This window comes from Perca fluviatilis, chromosome 20 (assembly GCF_010015445.1).
Source record: "Perca fluviatilis chromosome 20, GENO_Pfluv_1.0, whole genome shotgun sequence".
Classification (NCBI taxonomy): domain Eukaryota; kingdom Metazoa; phylum Chordata; class Actinopteri; order Perciformes; family Percidae; genus Perca; species Perca fluviatilis.
Window position 1 is genome coordinate 14,819,555 of NC_053131.1, and position 26,455 is coordinate 14,846,009.

General features: G+C 39.3%; 1 protein-coding gene across 4 annotated transcripts in view; it reads left to right on the forward strand.

Moving 5' to 3' along the window:
• The window catches only part of uggt1 (UDP-glucose glycoprotein glucosyltransferase 1), a 32,569-nt gene extending 7,265 nt beyond the window's left edge, over positions 1–25,304 (forward strand). Inside the window, exons 9-41 of one of the 4 annotated variants that reach the window (XM_039786124.1) lie at positions 82–182; positions 3,240–3,339; positions 3,470–3,530; positions 5,374–5,465; positions 5,978–6,128; positions 6,607–6,726; positions 6,818–6,903; positions 7,279–7,414; positions 7,578–7,709; positions 8,970–9,134; positions 10,088–10,208; positions 11,322–11,420; positions 11,623–11,646; positions 12,384–12,478; positions 14,287–14,493; positions 14,624–14,755; positions 14,909–15,039; positions 15,119–15,226; positions 15,498–15,600; positions 15,723–15,802; positions 16,702–16,891; positions 17,583–17,741; positions 18,337–18,422; positions 18,534–18,618; positions 19,729–19,817; positions 20,302–20,406; positions 20,579–20,663; positions 21,461–21,643; positions 22,129–22,289; positions 22,423–22,537; positions 23,192–23,308; positions 23,938–24,082; positions 24,221–25,304. In XM_039786124.1, the coding sequence (XP_039642058.1) occupies positions 82–182; positions 3,240–3,339; positions 3,470–3,530; positions 5,374–5,465; positions 5,978–6,128; positions 6,607–6,726; positions 6,818–6,903; positions 7,279–7,414; positions 7,578–7,709; positions 8,970–9,134; positions 10,088–10,208; positions 11,322–11,420; positions 11,623–11,646; positions 12,384–12,478; positions 14,287–14,493; positions 14,624–14,755; positions 14,909–15,039; positions 15,119–15,226; positions 15,498–15,600; positions 15,723–15,802; positions 16,702–16,891; positions 17,583–17,741; positions 18,337–18,422; positions 18,534–18,618; positions 19,729–19,817; positions 20,302–20,406; positions 20,579–20,663; positions 21,461–21,643; positions 22,129–22,289; positions 22,423–22,537; positions 23,192–23,308; positions 23,938–24,082; positions 24,221–24,240 (3,784 nt within the window). In that variant the 3' untranslated portion in view covers positions 24,241–25,304. The remainder of the gene's footprint in view (positions 1–81; positions 183–3,239; positions 3,340–3,469; positions 3,531–5,373; positions 5,466–5,977; positions 6,129–6,606; positions 6,727–6,817; positions 6,904–7,278; positions 7,415–7,577; positions 7,710–8,969; positions 9,135–10,087; positions 10,209–11,321; positions 11,421–11,622; positions 11,647–12,383; positions 12,479–14,286; positions 14,494–14,623; positions 14,756–14,908; positions 15,040–15,118; positions 15,227–15,497; positions 15,601–15,722; positions 15,803–16,701; positions 16,892–17,582; positions 17,742–18,336; positions 18,423–18,533; positions 18,619–19,728; positions 19,818–20,301; positions 20,407–20,578; positions 20,664–21,460; positions 21,644–22,128; positions 22,290–22,422; positions 22,538–23,191; positions 23,309–23,937; positions 24,083–24,220) is intronic. The other 3 variants (XM_039786125.1, XM_039786126.1, XM_039786127.1) reach the window with 3 other exon arrangements.
• The last annotated feature ends 1,151 nt before the right edge of the window (positions 25,305–26,455 follow it).

Here is a 26,455-nt window from a genome sequence, read left to right on the forward strand (position 1 = left end):
ATATGTGAATCCTGTGAATCTCACTTGAAATGAGCAATTAGGGCTTTAACTTACTCTCTGTCCATGTCGTTCTCTCACCAGGACCCTCTACCCAGAGCTGAAAGAGCAGTTAAAGGAGTTGAGGAAACATTTGGTAGAAAGCACCAATGACATGGCCCCTCTGAAAGTCTGGCAAATGCAAGGTGGGTCTCTTCTCCAAATCATTTTGATTTCAACACTATTTTAAAGATAACTTCAATGACGAAATATGACTGGAAAAAGTCTTTTATTCAATCGAAAGTCACAAAATGAAGGAAATGACCGGCTTCTCTCCTGTATAACTAACCTCTTCAGACCTAAAAACTGCAGTGTGAGCTAATTGAAGCTGTGTGTGACCTTCTAACTGAACTACTTTGTTAAATATCATTACAAGTAAAGTTAGGCTTTGATTTCGACTTCTGGACTCAATTTAAAAAAGAGAGCGAGAGCGTGAGCCAGCCGCCACACTGTGTGTGTGTGTGTGTGTGTGTGTGTGTGTGTGTGTGTGTGTGTGTGTGTGTGTGTGTGTGTGTGTGTGTGTGTGTGTGTGTGTGTGTGTGTGTGTGTGTGTGTGTGTGTGTGTGTGTGTGTGTGTGTGTGTGTGTGTGTGTGTGTGTGTGTGTGTGTGTGTGTGTGTGTGTGTGTGTGTGTGTGTGTGTGTGTGTGTGGACTCCATGCTGGCTGCTTGTGTACTGATATCGCCAGACAACTTTTCACCTTAATGAAAAATATCACGTTTTAATATTGCAAGATCTCGTCACACCTCTACCTATTAGTATTACAAACGTCATAAAGTATTATACGTAATATTGATTGATTGTTGACAGTAGAGTGAAGCAAATATGAAAAACTGACAGGGCCAGTGTCTTGACAGGCTAATGAAAATAAACTGTCAAGCCCTCTGAGCGTCAAAACTAAACACTTCCTCAGCTTACTGTTACCACCTGCAGGCATTATTCCTGTCACTTTCATTTTGAGGGAATGGATTTTATGATTCTGTAAATACGCCCTCAGGACTCGGACTGAACTCTGTGTCTATTAGATAATGATCTAATGGCAGAAATCCCAGATCTTCATCCCCATCAAATTGTGATCAATTGTTTTCTGACCCTGTCTTTACAATTTCGTAGAAACCTGTGGAACATTTTTTACAGATCTCTTGCTTAAAACCCCCCGAAACCTCACTCAATATGAAGCCAAACTTTGTTTAAACACACACTTTATTTTAACAACTGCTCCGCCTTGACAAACTATTTGATACATAATGACTACTTTTATATTTAATATTTTAAGAACATTTTGCTGATAATACATTTGTACTGTCACATGAGTAAGATATAGAATGCAGGACCCCTGAGTATAAAATATGTGCAAGGGTGGGGTTTATTGATTATGAAATCAACTTTTCATCTGTAAGAGAAAGAATGTGTTATTTCTTCTTTCAAAAGTTGCATTGTCTTTCTTTAACTAAATAGTCTGAATACTTTGCTATGTACAATGGGTATAAAATGATGCAAGACATTGACTATCACCCAGTGTATATAGATCACATAGCTTCAATGAAGAGCTGTGACTTATGCAGGATGTATCTATGATACTGTCAGACAGGATGGAATAACTGGATTTTAACATCCTTAAAGCTAATCAATGAAAGAAGCTAACTAATTAAAAGGAGCAAAAACGTGATTCCCTTGATGTACAATAAGATATAAAGAGACATTTTAGATTTAGTTTTCTGCTGATTTAAATGTATAAATTAACTCTAAATTGCAAGCCTTAACTGTACGTGTTTAGCTATGAAAACGGGTTTTAAAACGTTATCTTGTAATCATTCCCTGACACACTGACATCATTAAAAGTGAACTAAATCCAGTGAGAGTACCCCTGTTGTAGATGTGCTATTAATGCAGTTGTTTCATTAGTTTGATTTATTCTACCTATGCACTGATCATAAATAAATAAACCGAAATTAGTATTGGCTTATGTTGCTTTAACAGTAAAATCATACCACCAGTGAATCAAACTCGCAGCGGAAAATGTTATCGGTCTAGTTCTGTAATCAATGGCCGCGGTCGATCAGCGTCCTCTTGATACATTTGAGCCATAATATCTTGAAGCCATGAGAGCATTGTCTGCTGCGACATAAAAGCAATATTGATTAAGGTTACATCATCTATTGGATTGCATATTAAACACACTTTCACATGTAATTGTGTCCACTTTTGAGTTCATCCTATACATATTTATACATACTATTCCTGGTTTATGTGTTGTTGTTTTTTTCATGCAAATGTCTATCGTAGGCATGAGGCTGCTTTGATTGTGTTTTAATAAAGGATGTGACGGGATGAGAGAGACATGTCATGTGGGCGCCTGTCTTTATCTTCTACCCCGCTGGGGCTCATTAGCTCAGCCTGTTTACAAAGAGAGGGAGACCTCCTGGGGCTAATAATCACACAGGCTACAACATCATTACAGATGCTCACTGCATTGAAGTAGTCCTCGCTACACTCTTCGACGCCTCCACTCTTCGAAGCTCTATACTCTCATACAGTGTCTCCTCTACACATACACATATGTTAATATATTGTAGTCTGTATTCTTAATCCTGCCTTAAATCCTTTGAGATAGTTTTAATTAATGTCTGTGTGAAGACCAGCATGTTAACATGGAATTATTTGCTAATTAATACGTTAATTAGCTTAACAGATTACTTTTTTAACCATGCTAGCAACGTGGCTCTAGGGATGGCAACGTCCGTCCAGCGGGGACCACTTTGGTCCAGAAGGAAATTTCTCAACAACATGTAGATGGATTGCCATGAAATTTTGTTCAGACATTCATGGTCCCCAGACAATGTGCTCTAATGACTTTGGTAATTCTCTGACTCTTCTTCTAGCGCCACCATTAGGTTGACATTTGGGTTGTCACAAACCGCTATTGGGTGGACATTCATGTCCCACTCAGGATGAATTGTGTAAAAAAAAAAAAAAAAAACTGTATGCTTTAGAAAGTTGAGTGTCCACCCTTTGTGGGCTTATATCAGAGTACAGACAATTGCTCATACTGCTTTTATTTTGTTAAAACTATTTCTCTTTCTGTGTTTCTCTGTCTCTTGTGTGTTTCCTCATCTCCTCTCTGCTTTTGTCCACTCGTCTCATTCCCATTTTTATTTTGCCTTCCTTGCCTACCTTTCTGTCCACCCACCTTTTCTTTTATAGATCTAAGTTTTCAGACAGCAGCTCGCATTCTTGCTGCTCCCGCTGTTGAAGCCCTCACTGTTATGAAAGACCTAAGTCAGAACTTCCCCACCAAAGCCAGGTACACACACACACACACACACACACACACACACACACACACACACACACAGTATCTACAATAAAAAGTTTTAGTTAACAGTTACTGAAGTTTGCAGTTTTACAGTTCAGTCTGCCCTTTCCCCTCACAGGTCCATCACTAAAACAGTGGTCAACTCTGAGATCCGCAAAGAAATCGGCGAGAACCAAAAGGTACACTTTTTGTTGATTGATCATAGTTTTTCATCTCATCAATCTTCTTCAGACATCCTTCTATTATTTAATACAATGAAAGCTCCCAACAGATTATGATAATGGGATGAGCCTGGCTTTATTCCATATTTTTCTTATAAAAAAATTACAGTATTTCCTAAACAGTTGAGCAGCACTGTAGTTTTTATCACTTAAACAGGAGAAAATAGTGCACTTATTGGAAACTATTTTTAATTGCAGATTCAGACATATTTGGTGCTCTAGTGAGAATTCACAGCAGGACAGTGTATGTGGGGTTGACTCAAAGTGTGTCTGTGTGTGTGTGTGTGTGTGTGTGTGTGTGTGTGTGTGTGTGTGTGTGTGTGTGTGTGTGTGTGTGTGTGTGTGTGTGTGTGTGTGTGTGTGTGTGTGTGTGTGTGTGTGTGTGTGTGTGTGTGCACTCGTGCGTACATGGTAATGATGGAACATGTCATGCGGTGCAACAGTGTGGCTCATTGATGTGTTTTTAATAGGAAAACAATGGAGCTCTATGACGCAGAGGAATAAAATATATTGGGCTTTGGCATCACAGACACCACTTTAACGTTAATATGATCAATAAAATGTTGGTTTGACTTTTCGTGGAATTTGTTGACCATGACACAAATCTAGATAAAGTGAATGGAAATGGAAATTAGCATTTTCTTTTTCCTGATTTTCTGTAAATTAGTTTAAAATTGACGCTACATTTCAATGGAAACATGGCTAGTGACTCGACGTCTTCATCCTCTTTCATTCCTGTCTTGTGTCTTGTCTTTATCCAGCATGCTGGTACTTTTCCCTTCCTGCTGACCGTGTTGTCCAGTGGTCAGGGATAATTTAGGTTTAGTTGTTTACCAATCTAATCCAATAAAGGAGAAAAACCTTAGATAGCGTTATTGCATACAGCCACAACCACAACCCCTCCGCCGTCTTTAGGGAAATATCTCAAAATGAGAACGGCCCTTCCTGTTTTCTTTTTTGTTTCTCACACCTTTTTTATAATGTGATAAATTGTAAACAACATCTGACTTGAAAAGCATTCAATATATGACAATGTGTTTGGCTTTGCCCTGCTAATGGAACAGGTAATCACACCTTTTTCTTGTCAAATATCTTTCACACACACACACACACACACCCCCCCTTCCTCAAGCTGTGCTCACATTATCTTGGTGTGCAGACAGGAGCTTGGATGGGTGGGGGCTGAACAGCAAACGTCTTAATTACTGAATCGGTGATTCATTCGGCAGGCGCACTGAGTCCTGCAGCGAGAAATGATTATTGATTGAAGTAGTTTGGACACATGCACGCATACATTTCTCTCTCTCTCTTTTTCTTTCTTTCTCTCTCTGTTTAAGTAGGATGAACAATATTTGTGTTAATCATGTCTTGTTGTAATTGCAGTGTCTGGAGTATGATTAATCTGACGTCTTTGTCTTTCTATAATGAGATTTGACTGCGCCAGAACGTCTTTGAGCGTTCCTTTTGCATATGCAGCCGCACAAACACTCACACAACTTCTCACGACCGTGTACACACCCTTTCTCCAATAATTAGATTTGTTGAGTGTGGGGTTTGATTGCTCTAAACAGAGTGACTTTAAACAGAGCTGTCAGTGCTTGTTTGGAGCTGTAGGCGTTCCTTGTTACGGCTTTGTGTTGACTGTTGCTTCTAGTTTTACGATATAATTGACTACGCGACGGCCTGCTTTGACGTTGCCTGCTACACAGCGTGGGGATCTGCTCACCTGGAGTTGAATGGGGAGTTTTAGGATCTGATGTGAACAGGATGTATAGTCATGTTGACGTTTCTGTCTCTGTAGTTTTTCAAAGGAACTCTGGGCCTGCAGCCTGGGGATTCAGCCCTGTTCATCAATGGGCTGCATATAGATCTGGACACACAAGACATCTTCAGGTACACACACACACACACACACACACACACACACACACACAATCATTGTCATATAGTAATGTACAGTATATTATCATTTAGCTAAGTAACATCTCTTTTGATTTATTTCCAACTTCCAAACTATTTCAGAGTACAGACAAATGCTCCTAATGCTTTTATTTTGTTAAAACTATTACTATATCTGTAATTTTCTGTCTCTTGCGTGTTTCCTCATCTCCTCTCTGCTTTTGTCCACTCATCTCATTCTCATTTTTTTGCCCTCCTTGCCTACCTTTCTGTCCACCCACCATTTCTTTGATAGATCTAAGTTTTCCAGACATTATTTCATCAACGTTTTGCAACTTATGAAATCAAACATTTATATGCTGTCACATTTAAAATGTGTAACATTCTCATGCTGATGTACTCACTACTGTATATCCTGTTAGAATTCAATTCTTATATTAAACACGCATGCATGCAACACACATACCTACTGTAGATGACCACACTCTGACCTCCGTCCCCTGCAGTGTGTTTGAGGTGCTGCGCAGTGAGGCCAGGGTGATGGAGGGTCTGCGCTCCCTGCACATCGACACGCCCTACATCCACGACATCCTGAAGCTCAACGTCCAGCCCTCTGACTCTGACTATGCTGTCGACATCCGAAACTCCGCCATCAGCGTAAGAAAATCACGTAACCAAAATCCTCTCATACAAAAAATTTGCACCCTTCATTAAGCCCTGGTGCTGGGAACTAAAAATGCAAACACAGTTGTTTGTGTGCAGTACTGTGCCAGTTCTTGTTTCCACATGTCTTGGAAAACCTGGAGGAGCTAGAAGTCCAATACAGCCTTTTAGGACATTTAAATGTTTACTGAAGTAAAAGTACAAAAGTATTAGCATCAAAATATACATAAAGTACAAAATGTAAAAGTACTCATGCAGAATTACCCATTTCAGAATAATATACACTGTGTTATATAATTGGATTATAATTATGTTACCTTAAAATTGTGCTTAAGTACTGTACTTCAATGAACATACATAGCACTGGATAATCAGCTCATTGTTAGTCATTTATGAGGCCAAAATACCAAATATTCTCTGCAGTCTGTATGCTCCTATCAAACTATTTCCTCTTCGATTGTTTTTGTTTTAGTGGATTAACAACTTGGAGACAGACCACCGGTACAGCTCGTGGCCTTACAACGTGCAGGAGCTGCTCAGACCGACCTTCCCCGGAGTCATCAGGCAGATCCGCAAGAACTTCCACAATCTGGTTCGTTCCTACCTGATTAATCAACCCATGGTGAATCCAGATGGATCTGAATCCTTGTGGAAAAAAAAAAACGTGTGTGTGCATTTTGCAGGTGATCATTCTGGAGCCTACTCAGGAGAACGCTGCTGAGCTGCTGAGTGTTGCAGAGATGTTTTACGCTAACAACATCCCACTCAGGTTTGTTGGTGTCATCAGAGATGTGGTGGACCGTAAACTCGCCAGAACCATCAGGAGAATAAACAAGGATATTTAGGTTTAGATTCCTTATACATTGACATTACATGTATTTTCTTCAGGATACAGATATTATTACTCCACATTACTGCAGAGCAGTTGCAGTCATTTGGGACGTGGAGTTAAAATCCATTTTAATTTAGGAGTTTTGTCAGGCAGGTTTTGGAGAGACCTCTGATACCTCCCTGCATGGGGCATCTTGGGATGGTCAGTTTGTTTGAATACTGATGAAGCAGACAGCACGCGCTCTGCATTTCAACTATCCAATATACACACGGAGAGTCTGTTTTAAAGAAGTTTTTTTGGTGTGTGTTTTAGGATAGGGCTGGTGTTTGTGGTGTCAGATGAAGATGACATAGACGGTATGCAGGACGCAGGTGTGGCGCTGGTCCGAGCCTACAACTACATCAGCGACGAGGTGGACAGTCAGAGTGCATTTGAAGCCGTCATCTCGGTGAGTCGACCTTTCAAAAACACTGATGGTTCTAATTAAAATGCCTAGGTTTGACACCAGAGACGCTAAAAAAAAATTGGTAAAGTTGTGATAATTTTGTCTAGCTAATAACTGTTCTCCCGTCACCTTTTCCTTCCCTTCCCATATTCTTATTACCTACCAGATGTTCAACCGGGTGCCTATCGGTGGGAAGTTGAGTGTTGGGGACGTGGTGAAAGTGCTGGAGAAGAGGTTCCCCTATGTGGAGGTCAGCAGCGTCCTGGGAGCCGACTCCAGCTACGATAGCAACAGGAAGGTGCGTGGGGCTGAATGTCATGTCACAGATGTGCTGGATGCTACTATCATTTTGCTGGTTTTACAGTATCAGCCCAAACCAATGTGGTTACCTTTTTATTAGTAATAGTTTTATACTGGGGTTGAAGTAAGGTATTTATATAGGAAAAGGCATACACACAGGCAATTTTGGGAAACGAATTTATTTGCGTTCTTGCGAGTTAAATGATTAGTTTGACACCACTCTCTTGACTGTATGCAGAATGTGGCAGGTGATTAGCTTAACTTAGTGGTAAGTGGTAAAACTAAAATCTAAAAATATGGTTCCATTTTTGTTTGTGTACAAATTATTGAAGCAAAATATAATGTATTAATTAGTGAGCTTTAGAGGTATCAATCTTGTCACCTAATTCTACGCAATGGAGGGAAATACATGTCCAAAATGTCAAACTGTTCCTTAAAAATGAGAGCAATAGATAGTTAAACAAGAAATGGCATTTTTTATTACAGGCAACAGTGAACAAGTAAGTTTTAAAGTGCTCATATTATGCTTTTTGGCTTTTTTTCCCCTTTCCTTTATTGTTTTATATATCTTTTTTGTGCATGTTATAGGTTTACAAAGTGAAAAAGCCCAAAGTCCACCCCAAAGGGAATTACCATCTCCAACAGAAAAGACTGTTCACAAACTGCTCCAAACAGCTCTATTGTAGTCCAGCCTTTACTTCAGAGACAAACATGCGTCACTTTGTAACACACGTTATAATGCTCACCTAGCTGTTAGCATGGCACGCCCTCATACTCTGCTTCTGACTGGCTTGCAGTGCTGACCTAGGTACTGCTCATGTGCGACTCCCAACAAAGATGGAACAGAAGTGAGATGTCTCACTCTGTAGCTAAAACAGAGAGCTCAACACACAAGGTGAAAAGAGGAGCTGCAGCAATGTGCAGTACAACAAAAAGATGGTGTTTTTTTTAAAATGTGAAGCTATTCTGATATAACCTCCTAAATACAATTATGAACCTGAAAATGAGCATAATAGGAGCACTTTAAGTTAAGTCGGACAGCGCCTTACAGGTGTAATGTTTTTGAACTCTAGGAACATTTAACATAAGTTGTAGCTGCCTAAAACTGTCCGTAGTAGTCCATAGAAACAGAATGAACATTTTATATCTATGCAATAGCCAAACCTGCATTAGATAAAAGCATGGCTCAGATTTTCCTACTCCAATTAGTTTTTTTAAGGGTGCAAATGAAAACACCACTTTGTGTCTCGTCTTTCAGGAAGGACGGGCGTACTATCAGCAGACGGGGGTCGGCCCGCTGCCTGTGGTCATGTACAACGGCATACCTTACCAGCGTGAACAGCTGGACCCGGACGAACTGGAGACAGTCACCATGCAGAAGATTCTGGAGACAACCTCCTTCTACCAGAGAGCCGTCTACCTGGTCAGTTCGAGCACACACACACTTTGATATGCAGTGATGCCAGTGTAGTTTCATTATTACGTCACGATTTAATTAAAAATTAAAGATGTGTATTTGATAGCTAACATTAAATTCATCTTCAGCACAAAATCAATTTCCACTGCAGTTGAGTCAAAATCACAAAATAGCTACTGACTGCATCAATGTCTGTGCAGACACAAGTACACCTTATCGATGAGTATTTGATATGCGTTGCATAAATGCTGTAATGCATTGAGTTATTTCCACAAACTCCAGATGAGCTCTTATGTACATACAGTCTGTAAAGATTAGATATTCTGATTGTGCACAAAATAGTTTAATGTCATTAAAAGAGATTTAAATGAACAGTAAGCTGACACAGCGATAATACCAGTGGGTGTTTTTTTTTGTGCTGTTGTGCATTTTCTTTTCTTTTTTATTTATGCAAAAAAGTTTAATTGAAAGAAAAAGAAATTACAGAGCTCCAGATGATTTTTTTTGGGTCTTTATAGTGGGTAATCATTTTTCTGTTAAGCTAGATCCTTGTGTGCACGCCATCTGCCATGCTTTCCTGTTTTAATGTCGTTCCAGCAGTCTGAAGAGAGAAATGTTTGAATTTTTTTCTTTCCCAAAAGGCCTCGGTTTTGTAAGGTCTATAAGCACAATTACATCAGCACTGTTTAATTCAGTTACTACAGCAGTTCTAGTGGAGAACATGGTGTAAGTCATCACTCGTTTTCTCCTTTTTTAATGTTTAATCCCAACTCGTTGGAGGAAGACATTACAGTCGATACACAAGCGTCAGTAAGTCTTAAGATGGCTGTCTTAACTGTGACTATGAAAATCACGCAGACAGGTACATCCTGCATCACTTTTGGGTCTGCAGTGAACAGTGAAGAATGTCCTCTCTGAATTCCTTTAACGTTCTGAGTCTGTGCTCATGTGGCTCGCAGGGGGAGCTGGCCACAGATCACGATGTTGTGGACTTCATCATGAATCAGCCCAATGTTGTTCCTCGCATAAACCCCAGAGTGCTGTCCACCAGCAGAACATACCTGGATCTGTCCGATACCAGTGAGTACACATTAGGAATATAAACAGTTATGCTATCAAATTTCTTTTTTTTATTCAACATACAGCGAGGTTCATCCTCATTCACTTCTCATGGTTTTACCTGATTAGTTGCGTGGAGGAGGATAACGCTTGTCTAATGTTGAACAGCTGTTATTTTTACCTAATGGTCCGATATTGAAGCCTGGCACCTTCAAGACTTTACAGTAGACCAGAAACCGACAAGCTGAAGTTAGAGAACATCTCATATCTGAGAGCTTTTTTAAAAGACACTTTAGACCAATTTTATTTTAATCTGGACCTTCACCAAAATGACCCAATGAGCTTTTGTGACTTGTATTTTGTCGAGAGATTTCTCATTTGTTTTTAATCGTAGACATTTCAGACCAACTTTATATTCATCTGGGCCTCCTCCCATTATATATGCAACATTCCATTTTGAAAGAACAATCATGTAATGTGGCCTACTGCAATTCTGACTTATATTTTAAGCCATTAACAGTTACACACCTTTTTATTTAGACTCTGTTTGGAGTTAGTTTTTTCTTTTTTTTGAAGGTGGGGTTCAGTTGCAAGTCATACATTATTATATAAATAATTTTGGTATATGCTTAAAATATTTATACAGTTTTGTTTCTTTATATATTTTATTGGCAGCTAAACGTATACATATATGTATGAAGAGTAGAAGATAAGATAGGACTTTATTCATCCCGAGGGAAACTCAGATATTTACTCTGATATTTACTCTGTACTGCTGCACTGTTGTGCAGCAGTACAGAGTAAATATCGGTGCAAATATAAAATATAAATAGAGGTGTAAGAATACAAAAATCAATATACAGCTATTCAAAATCAAAAATATACACAATATAAATGGCAGCAGAAAAACATTTAATGAAACATTTTAAAGTGTTTTCACAACTCCTGCTGTAGGCTCGGCCAACGTACGATATAAATCTGAATACAGGTGTTTTTGTGACATAAACAGATAGTAGCTTTGCGTTTCACTCCTAATACACATTCACACTTTGCATCTTGAGAGTCTAAAAAAATATAATCTTTGGCATTTGCTACATGACCTACAGTTCACTCCATTTTCTTCTCTTCTTGCAGACAACTTCTTTGTAGATGATTATGCTCGCTTCTCGACTCTCGACACCAAAGAGAAGAGCACTGCTGTGGCCAACAGCATGAACTACATGACTAAGAAAGGTAAGGGTGTGCAAGACGGTCTCATATGATGGCTGGTCCAATAACAAAACAAACTGAATGGAAGAGAATGCTTGTGGAGTTTGTTTTGTTGTTTCTAGTGAAGATAATTTAGTCACCTTCAAGCCTAAAATCTCTCTATATGTATTCTCCTTCTGTCCTCTCCTGCTCCTATTCATGTGATTTTAAAATTCCCCTGCATTAGGGATGACCACCACCAACAGGCATGGTAAACACCCTTTTTCCTCCGCATTATTCCCTCCCCTTCTCACTTGCTCATTGTTTTCTGTTTTTGCTGTGATCTACATTGCTGGCGGTGTTCAGATGTGTTTGTGAATCCACCACCTCTCTTCCATCTGTGTTTCATTTCTCAGAGGAAACAAAGCACTAGTTACGCATGTGATTATTGTGTATCAAAGTCTGAAGTACTAATGTGTTGACATAACTGCTCACTAAGTTCTAACATGTTTTTTTTTTTTTTTTTCTTTTTCATATTTAGGCCCCAATCAGACACAGAGTTAAAAGAACTTTGATTCAAAGCGGAAAAAGCCCCCATGTCATTTAACTTCACAGCAAAATAACCGTTGGCTGAAGACAGCTGATTAGCCTAGCAAGAATACCAAAAGATGCGACTGGTCTGATCAGGGTCTCCAACAAGAAAGGCAGTGCACCTTGCGTTTTGTCTCCTCACGGCCTTAGGAGAGCATGTGTCATTTGTTACAGCTGCATGGAGAATGAGATGAGATGATTTTTTGAGTAGATACCACCCAGAATATATTTACTTTTTCATGTTTTTTTTCTTGCAGCCCGGTATGCTACCCACATAGATTTTTGCCCAATTTACTAAACTTTCATCTTCACCGAAAACAATATGGCTCGCCTCCTTTGCCCCATATGTTGACCTGTGTCACGTCACCTCATTTACTTATTTTGACATTCCCTGTTTCTTCCTTTTGTGGTTGTCAGATGATGGCTACATCCGTCCTGTGACCTTCTGGGTGGTTGGAGACTTTGACAAGCCCTCGGGACGTCAGCTTCTTTATGACGCCATCAGACACATGGTACAAAATCTTTTTATTCCATCTCTTTGGGCTGGATCTTGATTCAGTAGTGCTGTTTTATAGCATTTTATGTCATGATAGTTTGAACACATTTTCTATAAAACATACTGTGCTTGTCCAAATTAAGTATTTCAAGCAAATAGTATTTAAAAAAAAAAAAAAAAAAAAAGTCATTTAAAAGAATAGTTCAACATTATGGGAAATATGCATACAGTATTTCATTCTTGATAATGACAAAGACTAGAAACAGGGGAGACACCTAGTCTGGCTCTGTCCAAAGGCAACAAAATCCGCCTACCAGCACCTCTAAAGGTCACTAACATGTAGGGCCCTATTTCAATGATCTAAGCGCATGGCGCAGGTGCGTTTTAGGGCGTGTCCAAATCCACTTCTGCTAGTTTGACGGCGGAAAGAAGGGTCCTTGCGGCGGGCGCTTGGTTCAGAAGGGTTGTACCAGAGCCTGTCTATGGAGAGCCTGTTCACTCCCTATCTCACGCCCTATTAGCCCCATTGTACCAACCCGGAATTTTCCCGAGAGTGGAAGTTCTCCCCTTATTAGACATTCTCTGGTGTGTTTTGACTGTAACATGCAATAAACCAATCAGACGTCATATCCCATTCCCTTTAAAAGCCAGGCGCGTTTGGACCTTGTCGCATTGCTATTATGATGGCGGATTTGCACCGTAATGTTTTTATGTGTAATCTTTTGCATGTTTGTGTGCTGCTGCGCTTCCGTGTGTGTGTGTGAGTGTGTGTGTGTGTGTGTCTGTGTGTGTGTGTGTGTGTGTAACCAGCATAGCGTGCACGCGTTGTGCACGAGCCTAGGCACATTTGACTAATTTGCTATTAAAATAACATTGAAATGCTGTGCTATTGACTTTAGATCAGGTTTTTGTTGGTCAATGGCGCGATCACTTCCCGCTGCCTCAAGATAGAAATACGCCAAGAATTCACCTGAACACACCTCCCTGTAAGACCAGCACGCCCATGGGCGCAAAGATGGGCGCAGGTGCATTTGCTATTTAAACGACGTGGGCGCTGGACGGGAAATTGACAACTGCGTCGGTCTTAAACTAGCAAAGACACTTGCGTCGGGCTTTGCGCTGCGCCGGGTGCAAGATAGGGCCCGTAATGTCTCTTTTGTTTAACTGGAAAGTTAAAAATGTCAAGTTGTGCTTCCTGGAGTCTCCAACCTCACTGTGACGACAAGACTTCAGTAAGTTACTGCGACGTGCCAAGACGACAAGCTCATAAGCTGTTTCCAGTCTTTGTGCTAAGCTAAGCCAAACTAGCTGCTGGATGTATCTTCATATTTATCTTAGAGATCTGATAGTGGTATCAACTTCTCATCTAACTCTTAGCAAGAAAACAAATAGTTTTTCCTGAAATGTTGAGCGATTGCTATATTTAAGTTTTTGTTTACACGTGAAGAGTTTTGTCTATAACACAAAGCAATGAAACACAGCTCATTAATCATTTATTTGATTATTTTCAATGGGACTTACATACATTTTCCTTGTTTCAAATTGATGGTGGAAAATATTCTTAGTAGTATTGTGGTATTGATTTTACAGCTTTGATCTATCTTGCAGACTGTAGACTAAACGTTTCTATGTCTATGACAGTGTAGGTGGATAGTTGGTATTATTAAGAAAGGACCAGAATATCTCAAAGTGAGATTCTAATGTGGCATTATGTGTTAATTTTATTAATATTTTAGTCACCATGTGTTTGGAAATATCAGCTGTTTTTCTATTCTGCTCTCAAAGCAGTGACCAATCCTTCAACACTCACTTGCTCCACAACAGAAAACCAGCAACAATGTCCGACTGGGGATGATCAACAACCCATCAGCCGCTCCGTCTGCTGAGACGAGCCGCCTGGCCAGAGCCATCTGGGCCGCCATGCAGACGCAATCTGCCAACAACGCCAAGAACTTCATCACCAAGTTGGCTAAAGAAGACACCGCCGCGGCCCTGGAGACGGGAGTCGACATCGGGGAGTTCGCTGTCGGGGTGAGGGGGGACGGGCGGGTCCGCTCATCGTTGAAAATGATTGTTTTCGTCTAGTTGTTGAAACATTTATATTTTACTCCTAATTTTCCCTTTTTATCAGCTGCCTACAAGTTGTCTATTTTTCCTTCAGGGAATGGATGTGTCATTGTTCAAGGATGCGTACGAGGGTCCCAAATTTGACTTCCTGCTCTCCCACGCTGCCTACTGCCGAGACGTGCTAAAACTAAAGAAAGGACAGAATGCCGTTATCAGCAACGGAAGAGTGAGTCACAATCTCGTTTCTTATTGTTTTAAGAACCTGCACTGAAAATACGGCTACATCGTGAACAAATATAGTTTGTATTTATGGATAAAATCTACCATTTTACCACAGCTACTGTAGCTATTCGATCAATACTCTCGTTCTCGTTTACAGATCATAGGTCCTCTGGAGGAGGAGGAGGTGTTCAACCAGGATGACTTCCTGCTTTTGGAGAGCATCATCCTGAAAACGTCCGGAGAACGAATCAAAAGCAAAGTCCAGCAGTTTGGGATTGAGGAGGACAGGTATTTTATTTCCCTTCATCGCATCTGTACACTTTCACAAGGTTAAACTCTTTCGTAGATTCTGTAAAATAAAATGCAGGATTTCTCTCAGGGCCAGCGATCTTGTGATGAAGGTGGACGCTCTGCTCTCCTCTCAGCCCAAAGGAGAGGCCCGGGTAGAATATGACTTTGCAGATGACCGCTACAGGTAAAGTTGTAATACAAGCACATCATTTCTACTCCGGGAGGGGAGACCCTCTCTAGCTTTCCTCCAGGGTAACACGATTTTTGCAATGCATGTCGTTGTATTTTTTGTGTTCATTAAAATATTGGACCATCTTCACCAAATACTGTATCAAAAGTTACCTTCAAACTTAATGTAAATACGGAATACATTTTTTTTCAACCCAGCAACAGCCTTGAAAATCTTGTTTGTGTTTACTTTGCTTCATCATTGATTTTGCTGATTTTTTTGGCAGTGCTGTGAAGATCCGCCCGAAGGAGGGAGACGTGTACTTCGATGTTGTTGCCGTGGTGGATCCTGTAACCAGGGACGCACAGAAACTAGCTCCTCTCCTGCTGGTGGGTTGAATGCCGTCCATCGTTGGATTTGGTCTTTCTTACTGATTCGTCCAGTTGATTTATGTGGCCACGTTTTATTTCTAACCTGTCTTTCTCTCCCCCTCCCCCCTCCCCACCTGCAGGTTCTGAAGCAGCTGGTAAACGTTAACTTACGGGTCTTCATGAACTGCCAATCCAAACTGTCAGAAATACCTCTCAAGAGGTGAGGACTGTTTCTGAAGCTTACATCCTAGCTATATCAGTGTCATTATATGTCCAATACCCTGGTGTTTCTGCTTTCTCTCACTAGAAGTTTACCTTTTACCCTCAGAATGTGCTTATTGATATTTTACTTTAAATGAGGCACTGGATCCTTAAATATAATACTGTATAGCTCTGTGCCAGCATTAGGATTTCAATTACAATTTGGTCCAATCATACTACAGATCTTTAAGCATCACTGTACTTTTTGGAAAAGCCAGAAATGTAAAATTTTGATTTAAAAAATATAATTGACAGGGCACACTCTCTAATTTAATTTAAACATGTTTTTTCTGACTTATAGGGACTCTGGTGCATAATTACAAGTTTTTTTTGCTTAGTTTAGATTTTTCTATTCACTCCCTATTACCTCTAGCATTCAGTGTCGCATGAAGGCCTTGTTTGCATTAAACTGGGGGGATTATTGTGCTCTTTCAGCAGGAAACATACTTTTTTGGATCAGTTTAAAACCATTTAAAACCAGTTTGCAAAAGTTTTCCAGAGCTTTCAAGCACTTCATACCATTTGCTCAGTTGTTGGATTCGAAATACTTAAATGTTTATGAGCAAATGTTTTATGAGGAAGAAAAATGCACAGGACACTTTTGTTAGACCTCAAGGATACACACCATGTGTTTTATACTGAGTGTAATCATAACTTTACTTTGTTTACAAGAAAACTCCACAGGGCACCTTTAACTTTGAAGCCTTAACATTTAAGCCACTCTGTTGTTTTTTACAAAATCTGACATTTTTCAGTTTCTTTAGGTTTGTTGTTTTGGCTAAAAGCATGCAGCAAATGGCAGATTATGGCATGATGACTCCTCCACCTGTTAAAAAAAGTCCCTGTGTTTTCTTCCAGTTTTTACCGTCATGTGTTGGAGCCGGAGGTGGCGTTCCAAGCTGATGGTAGTTTCTCTCCCGGCCCCATGGCCAGGTTCCTGGACATGCCTCAGTCTCCCCTCTTCACCCTGAACCTCAACACTCCCGAGAGCTGGATGGTGGAGTCTGTGCACACCCGCTACGATCTGGACAACATCTACATGGAGGAGGTAAAGCAGTATGTCTGTCTGGGTTCGATCAGGATCAATAGTTGTGAAATAAGTGTTTAAATTTAAATGAAGTGTTTCTCTGAAGTCTCTAAAGTCCAAAGTTATCGCCCCACTTTATCCTGCCCTCTGAATGAATGTTTTAATGCTGGTCCAATGGTTTTGGTTGTAATGTGTGTCATCAGTCAGTGTTTAAATGCTGCCTGTCCCCCTTAGACTCAAACCAAACTGATATTGCACTATTTAAATGTCAGATGATTCAATTCACTGGATCTGTTTTTCATTTATTAGTCTAAGGGACTGTACAAAGGATTTTTCACGATATTAAGGTTTAAATTGTGGTACACGATTAAACAAATTGTACCAATTAAACACTGTTATACTACTTTGTATGTTGACCTGTTGAGAGCCTTACCTTTTTATGTGAGATACATAAAGTTCAGCACCCCAATCATTTTTGTATTTTCCCTCTAATTATAATCCTATTTAACTGTTTTTATTACTTGATAAACTTGCTTTTATAATGTTGGCCCCTGTTGCACCCTCACAGATTTCTTCCATTTTTGTTTCTCTTCTTGAAGACCTTGGGTTTATTTGGGAGCCATTACTAATGTGTGTGTTTTGTAAATCCCCTGGCCTCTGTTTTTGGGCTGCACAAAATGAACTTTATTTGTCTGGACTCCTGTGTCTGCAGGTGGAGAACATTGTAGCGGCAGAATACGAGTTGGAGCACCTTTTGTTGGAAGGCCATTGTTTTGACGTCAGTTCAGGCCAGCCGCCCCGTGGCCTCCAGTTCACCCTGGGAACTGCCTCCGAGCCCGTCATTATGGATACAATCGTCATGGCAAACCTGGTGAGTTACCGATGAGCCTCGGAACACCTTAGAGCAGAAAGTCGCCAGTTTATTCTGTCCCTTTTTTAAATTATTATTATACTCCCAAACGCTGTAAATCAGGGATCTTCAACAGGGGGTCCGGGACCCCTAGGGGGTCCTCAGAGTCAATGCAGGGGGGCCTCCAAGTAATTGTTAATTTTTGAAAGATGTTTCGAAAATTAAAAAGGTCTTAACATGAATCCAACATATTATTAGCAAATATAAATCGCCACTGCTTACTGGCCTATAGGTAAGGTAGCCACTGACAGATAAAGTTAATCCTAAGCATTCACTGTGTATGTTTAACATTACAACATGATTTATAAAATAATGCCAACAATTATTAGGCTATTTTACTGTAATAGCTTAGTATTCTATGCAAAAAAGGTAGGCCTATGTATAAAGGCTTTAGGCCACCCTACACATTATTGTAGGCCCAGTTTAATATGCAACTTCATTTTAGACAATATATGTAGTAGGGGGTCCCTGCTCAATCTCTCTTTCAGTTAAGGGGTCCTTGGCTTAGAAACCGTTGAAGACCCCTCCTGTAAATCTCTTGTGTTCTGCTCTGTAGGGTTACTTTCAGCTGAAGGCAAACCCAGGCGCCTGGATCCTGAAGATGAGAAAAGGACGCTCTGATGAAATCTACAAGATTTACAGGTAAGAACATGGAGAATTGGCCATATTAGTTTTAAAGTTAAGTCTCCTGGATCTACAAACTGGCTGTAAACTTTCAGTTTCTTTTAATCTTTTTTTCTTCTTCTGTTGCAGCCATGAAGGCACAGACTCTCCAGCAGAGTCTGATGACATTATAGTCGTGCTGAACAACTTCAAGAGCAGGATCATTAAAGTCAAGGTCAGTTTACCTGGGATGAAGTGATTGTCTGGATTGTCTGGCACAATAGGAAACAGTGTTAGGAATGTGCCCTTTCACTCCGTTAGATTTAATTTTTGTCCCCAAATAAATAAAAAACAAATCGGAGGGACGGTTAGTGGCAACATTTAAAGTTTTCTCAGTCTGACTGGGTTCTCATGAATTTAAATGAGTAGAACAAACTGTTGGTTTTTTGAGTAATGCAGAGCATATGCACTGTATATTATACAGTATGTACATAAATTACATAGGTAAAATTATACATTTCATTGGGAAATTTACATATAGATGTGGCCACATGCAGACACAATACATTCCTAGAACGGCTGTAGGATATAGAGGACTAAATCCAAATTAATTAAAATGAATAAGGAAATAAATATACAAGTAAAATACTCAAAATAAATTTAGAAAAAAATGAATTGACAAAGGCACAAAGAAACACAATAAACTTAAATCCAAATATTTTTATCTTCAAACTCACTTCAACATTAAAAGTTCCCCGTGGAGCTTTCTTGTGTTTACATTCGGTGTTACTCAGCAAAACGCATTGTGTCATATTGTGCATTGACGCGTTGTGTGCCTTGACGTCTAAAAGTTTGAAACCTGCATTGTTTACGTTTGTGTTTTCACAAACGCAGTCTTCTCTTTCCCTACTTTTGTTGCCACATTGGTGCCTTTCTTGGAACATTACCGCCACCGTAAATCAGTGGAATAGTGTAATAACAATTATAACTAAATTAAAACTGCACAAAACTGACATCTTCTTTAATTTCAGCCTAGCATTTAGCAACATATTCTTAATATACATATTCTAAATGATTGAGAAGTATGGCATTAGCAGTCAGAACAGTTGCCATATGTTGACATATATCAGCCAAATGCAAAATGAGGGACACACAGAAGGTCTTAACTGGTTTCTAGATTCATTTCTAGATATTTTTTTTGTGCATTTTATTTATTTATTTACAAATTAAATGGGTTGGGTCCTCCATATAATCCAAGCTAGATAAGATATTGATTTGCTATGTCATATGGATTGATAATGATTAAATACAGGTTGTTCAACTAACAAAATTGCGTGTTGATCAGGTCCAGAAGAAACCAGACAAGTTCAACGAGGAGTTGCTGAGTGACGCGACCGAGGAAAGCGACGCTGGCTTCTGGAAATCTCTAGCCAGGTACAGCTTTGATTCAAAATTAGCAATGACAAAACAACTATTACAAAAATGAGTCAATTAGTCAATCGGCAACATGAATCAATAACAATTTTAGTAAGGGTTTAAGTAGTTTAGTGCGTAACTTTTTGATATTAATGAATGTTCAGTTACATTTAAGCCATTGCCAAATGAGTTGCTACAAAGCTAATTAAGACAATCTGTTTTACATCATTGAAAAGTGAACATTTTGGATTTTGAAATGTTTTTCTGACTGTGAGAATTCACTGAAACAGTAATTAATCCATAATGAACATAATTGAGGTGAGGTGCCTTAACAATAGTTTTGCAGCATCAGTACATTATGTGCAAAGATGTGTTAATGCTATCCTGCAAGTACCTGGATGACAAACAACTGTGATTAATCTATTTTGTGTGTATTTTTCTTAATTTTAATTTGTAAACTTAAAAAGAAAAAAAAAAAAACTTTTTGTGCTTTGTGTTTTAGAGGGTTCACAGGTGGAGGAAAGCCAGAGGAGCTAAAGCAGGAGAAGGACGACGTGATCAACATCTTCTCTGTGGCCTCGGGGCACCTGTATGAGCGCTTCCTCAGGTGAGCCTCGGAGATGTGACCAGGCAAACAAAAAGGGGATAGTTGTATCATCCAAAAGCCTTAAAAACTAACATCCCTTTTTCTTATGTGTACAGAGACTTTATTGATTTAAGCACCTTTTGTTCTCTCAGCCCTGTTGCCACCAATCTTTTCATTCTTCCTTCCCTCTCAGGATTATGATGCTGTCAGTTCTCAAAAACACCAAAACCCCCGTCAAGTTCTGGTTTCTCAAGAACTATCTGTCCCCAACGTTCAAGGTAGGATTTTTACTTTAGAAAAATCGGATGGCGTCTCATCATTGATGTTGAGCTTCTCTCCGACGGCTGCAGCTTTTTTTTTCTCTGTCCGTCAGTAATGTGAGCTTCAAACACAAGTTCTGAAAACCGAGATGAAACAAAAAGCAGGGATGAGATTTTTACTCCTTACCCGTAGAAGAAAATCTCCTGATGAATGAGAAGACTTCAGTGCCTTTCTTGGCCCGTTCATCATTATCAGTCCTGTTTTTTTTTTTCACTCTGGTTTTAGTTAAGCCTCATTATCCTGTAATACACTGTATTTTCTGACTTTTTTATTTGTTAAAGTCAAAGATAAGATTGTTGTTGTAACTCAGAATCACACTCAGCCCATTTCCATATTTAACTCCATAGTAACTCCAGATTGGCATTGCTCTAAATTTTGTTTATATATTTATAGTATAGTAAGACTAAAGCCAGAATGAATTAAGGCTTGATTTAAGCCTGAAGGTTGCTGTTGTTTTTCTGTGGTCAGTCTTTTTAACTTCCTAGAGCACCTTAGAGTTCCCTGGATTTACTTCTGTATTTGTGGAACTGATTTAGCACCCAGCCTGTGCAGTCTTTTTACATAACCAAAAAATCTGAAGATATTTGAAACAAAAAGCCAGCAAAAATCATGTCTCAAAATGTTTTAAGGTTTTCATCAAATTGCCCATTTATCAATCAATCAATGTCGTTTAGCCAGTTATGTATGACTCCATTGCCTCTCGTACTTCCTAGCACACGGTGACAGGCGTGTTTTGTGTGTGACCCTGTTGCAGGAGTTCATCCCCCACATGGCGAAGCAGTATGGTTTCCAGTATGAGCTGGTCCAGTACAAGTGGCCTCGCTGGTTACACCAACAGACCGAGAAGCAGAGGATCATCTGGGGCTACAAGATCCTATTCCTGGACGTGCTGTTTCCTCTCGCTGTCGACAAGATCCTGTTCGTAGACGCTGATCAGGTTAGCTCACACGTAGTTGTTATTCATCCTGCAGCTATTTGTTCCTTTCCGTAAGCTGATGATATAAAAAAAAAAAAATGTCCATGGGATATGATTTCCTTCATTGGGACTTAAATCAACAAGTTGATTTTTAAACAACTCTAAACCATGTTATACCGTCTCATGTAATCTAATACTAATATAGTTTTACCGGCAGTGCTCTAGAGCTTAAGCTATTAGTCAGTTGGTGGATCAACAAAATTGCAACAATTCTAATTCGTTTTATGAGCAAAAATGCCAAATATTCACTGGTACCAACTTCTCAAATGTATATATTTGCTGTTTTTGTTAGTGTTCTATGGTAGTAAATTGAATATATATTTCGACTTTGGATTTTAGATGTCATCTTGCCCTATTTTCTGAAATATGTATGGACAATTAATCCAGAAACAGATTAACAGTTGATGACGAGAAGTGTCACCTGTATTGTTTACTCTCTCCTTCAGATTGTGCGAACAGACCTGAAGGAGCTGCGGGACTTCGACCTGGAGGGAGCTCCGTACGGTTATACTCCGTTCTGCGAGAGCCGGAAGGAGATGGATGGCTACCGCTTCTGGAAGTCCGGCTACTGGGCGGGCCACCTTGCCGGACGCAGATACCACATCAGGTATACACACTCGGCTTGTAGCAGTCGCCCTCAAACACACTCACATACACAGACATGCTCTCACTCTCTTTTTCAATACATTTTTCATACTTTCCTGCATATTTCATGTGTTGCCCTTGTTTATCCCCTACAGTGCCCTGTATGTGGTCGACCTGAAGAAGTTCAGGAAAATAGCTGCAGGAGACCGACTCAGAGGACAGTACCAGGGGCTCAGCCAGGACCCCAACAGCCTTTCCAACCTCGACCAGGTCTGTCTTTTCATTGTCTGTCCACATTTGCCTTTTTAATGTGCGTTTGGGATCTGATTCTAAAGAATGAGACAGTTTTTTAAAAGACCTATTTTGCTGCCAACCATTTTCCAAAGCATTTTTTTTAGATGTCAGTTTCTATTAATTTTAGTGCTTTATGAAATTGGAAAACGTTCCCTGTTGTGTTCAAGGAAGCTCTGTAATCTGAGAGTTGGTTGTTAATCAGCAGACTTGTTATAATGTGAGAAAAGACAAATTTAATAATGTCAGTTTGCTAATTGTTTTCTTCTCTGCTCATATTTTTATGGCAACACACCGTGAATGCAACGCTGTTCAGCAGCCGACTTTCACATCGTAGATTTTCTAATTTCCTTAAACTCATTAACAAGGAGAGCTTTCACCACAGTTACAAAACATAAGGGCAGCAGACTGAGAGTGGGGTATGTTCATTAAGCTGATGCTTTATTCCGATGCTTGGCTGCACATTATAGATCAACCTTTATATCATGATTTTTAATGGTTTGAAAAAGCTGACTTTAAAGAATCTAAAGATTTAACATACTGTGTCCTGGTTTAATTTAACCAAAGAGGTAACCTTAACAACTGTTTCCATTAAGTTCTTTTTTCGTTTTTTTTTTTTTTTTTTTTTTTTAGGATCTGCCCAACAACATGATCCACCAGGTGCCCATCAAGTCTCTGCCTCAGGAGTGGCTGTGGTGCGAGACGTGGTGTGACGACAGCACCAAGAGGAGCGCCAAGACGATAGACCTGGTAACAGCAGTTTCTGTGTGTAGACGTCAGGGACAGGATCAGGACAAAATGCTCAAAAATAACATGTCATAGACCTATAACCCCCTGCACAGGTCAGCAGTGGTAGAGGAAAGAAGGGAGTGCCATGCCTCCTAACAACCACTAGAGGGCAGACAGGCTCGCTGAGAGGAAGTAATTGACTGAGTATAGAGTCCTGAGTCTGTGAATGAGTTTATATTTGGATAAATGAAGATCAAAAAAAATAAATCAAAAAAAATCAACTTTAACTTAATTCTTTAAAGATATGTAAAACAAATAAACTAAAATCCACCACACACGGTCACATGGAACAATTTAAATTAAGTGACAGCAGAATATAAAACCTAGAGTACACCCTGCTACCATCATCTAACCCATGTCTCCTCATTAGCCTTGAGCAGTTTGATGGTGTTGTGGTTAGACCTGGACCTGTCCTGAGGGGAACAGCTCAAATGTGAGCTTTGGAAATTGTTCCCACGTAGTAAATGTGAGACTGGTCAGGCAGTAAGAACACAAATGATCTCTTTAAATGACCACTTTAACAAGTTCTTGTCACCTGTTGAGAGATCGCCAGAGCAAATAATAACGGTGCTCGTTTTTCCTGATCTCAGTGTAACAACCCCATGACCAAGGAACCCAAGCTGCAGGCTGCGGTGAGGATCGTGGCCGAGTGGACCGATTACGACCAGGAGATCAAACGGCTGCAGACCAGAGTCCAGGAGAGAGTAAACCACACAAAAAAAACGCAAGGCACAGGTACTTAACACTCCCAACCGTCCTAGATTGCAAGTCCAGTATGTGCTTAAAAATAAACCAAACAAATCTGCCTCTCTAACCTGAACATATTAATCAGCTTAACTCGTTTTTACATTATTTGTTTTTCTTCTTTGTCAGATGTTCACACAGAGTTGTGAGGATGCTGCGGTGGCTGTGATCAGGCAGTGAACTGGACTCTGTTTCAAGAGTTTAAAGAGACTTCTCGCCTGCCTTGGGGACTGCTGACACACTGACCAGTGCTAAATGGTTGAAACTACTTTTTTTTTTATAACGTGTGAAGGGGAGTTAAAGTGGTCAGGTGTAAAAGGTTTTTCTGTCCGTGTGTGCAAGTGGTGAGAATGTATTTTGTGAAGTGAATCATTAATATTACTTAGTTTCTTTTTTTAATTGTTATTTCCCCTGCAATAGATCTGTCATTCTGTAAGTTTGCACTGATTGGGATTTTGGTTTGGGCTGTGGTTCAAGCACAAAGGGAGGAGGACTGCTGTTTAACTTGGGTTTGGGTTTTGATCTCTGACAAATCAAACATGTAGTGTTTGGAGGGGTTTCTGTTCACACAGGAACAAAACTCAAGCTGCTAGGCTCTGAATTGGTAAAGGGTACAGTTAAATATGTTTACACTTCTATTTTACAGAGTCCATATTAAACAATCATTGAATTTGCTAATTTTTACACCTTAATACTAGGGCTAGGCAATATGTTGGAAGTCAATATCATGACATTAATAAGCTTTTTTTTAAATCGATATGGCATATTATTGCAAAACCACAGAGCAGATAAACAAACTGGTGTCCAATGCAGTGAACTATGATCCCGTTATTCAATACATCAGATTAAACTTGTGCTGTTCACCCTGAATAATGAATTCGGGCAGAATATTTTTGTAAGATATTACATTTATGCCCAGCCCCACTTGAGACTTGCTAAAATAAAATTCTAAAATACTAGATAAGTCTGGAAAATTAGGTTCATATCTACATATACAGTATGCATTATTTTGTACAGTGGTGGATCCACTAGTTTGTGCAGGTTGCAGCATAAAGTACAAACGAGACGAGAGTTTGTGAGAAGAGCAGCCATGACAGAGTTCAGCTGAAAAATATTGGATTTTCTGTTTCTTGGTAATATCCATGGATTTGTCATTATCATCCTGTTTCGGCTGTCAGTTTTTGTTAAATAAAATTCCCCAATTAAGAAGTGGTCCAGTGTATTGTCACGGTTTTGTGCATGTTTTCAGGTATTTGCCTAAATAGTATTTGGCTTAAGATATTTAGTTACAAAAGTAAGAAAAATATAAAGAAAGTCATAGAATAGTATGTCATAAAAAAAAAAATCAAAAATGTCATACTGTAGTATAGTAAGTCATAAAAGTAAAACATTTAAAAAAAACTCATAGAAAGTCATAAAAAGGTATAGTGCGTCATAAAGATGCAGAAAATATTAAGTATGAAAAGGTCATAGTATAGTATGTCAGAAAAATAAAAAGTCATAGTACGTCATAAAAAAGGTAGAAAAATATAAAAAAGTCATAGCACAATATGTCATAAAAAGGTAGGAACATATTAAAAATGTCATAGTATACTAGGTCAAAGTCATAGAAAGTCAAATGTCAGTACAGTATGCCATGAAACCTTATAGTATGTCATAAAAATGTCATAGTATGGTATAACATGAAATTCATATTATAGTATGTCATAAAATGTCAAACGTGATAATATAGTATGGTTTAAAAAGTCAGTCTATAGTATGTCATAAAAAAAAGTGATAAAAAAGTCATAGTATAGTATGTAGAAAACATTGAAAAGGCAACATATATCATGTCAAAGAAAGTCTGGAAGACCACGCAAACACAAAAGAGCCCATACCGGACTGGGGATGGACCAGGTGTCAGAATCTACAGTGCCTATTTGCTGGTAGCAGTGTTAACCACAGAGCCAACATCCCACCAAATAAAACAGCATAGCATAGTCATAGCATAGTATGTCGAAAATCATAGTATAGCATTTCGGAAAAGTTGATAAAAGTTTATAGTATAGCAATGTCGAAAGAAGTATTAAAAAGTCATAGTATGTAGAAAACAAGTGATAAAAAGTCCTAGTATACTATAGCATGTCAAAAAAGGTCAAAGTATAGCATGTCTAAAAAAGTTATAGCATAGTATGTCGAAAAAGTCATAGTACAGCACGTTGAAAAAAGTTAAAGCATAGTACCGATATGTTGAAAAAAGTGATTAAAAAGTCATAGTATAGTATGTCAAAAAAGCATAGACTGTTAATATTAATGGACAGAGCATGTGTGACGTCACCCATTGGTTTGTGGAGATCTGCTATGAGCATAGACTGTATATTATTA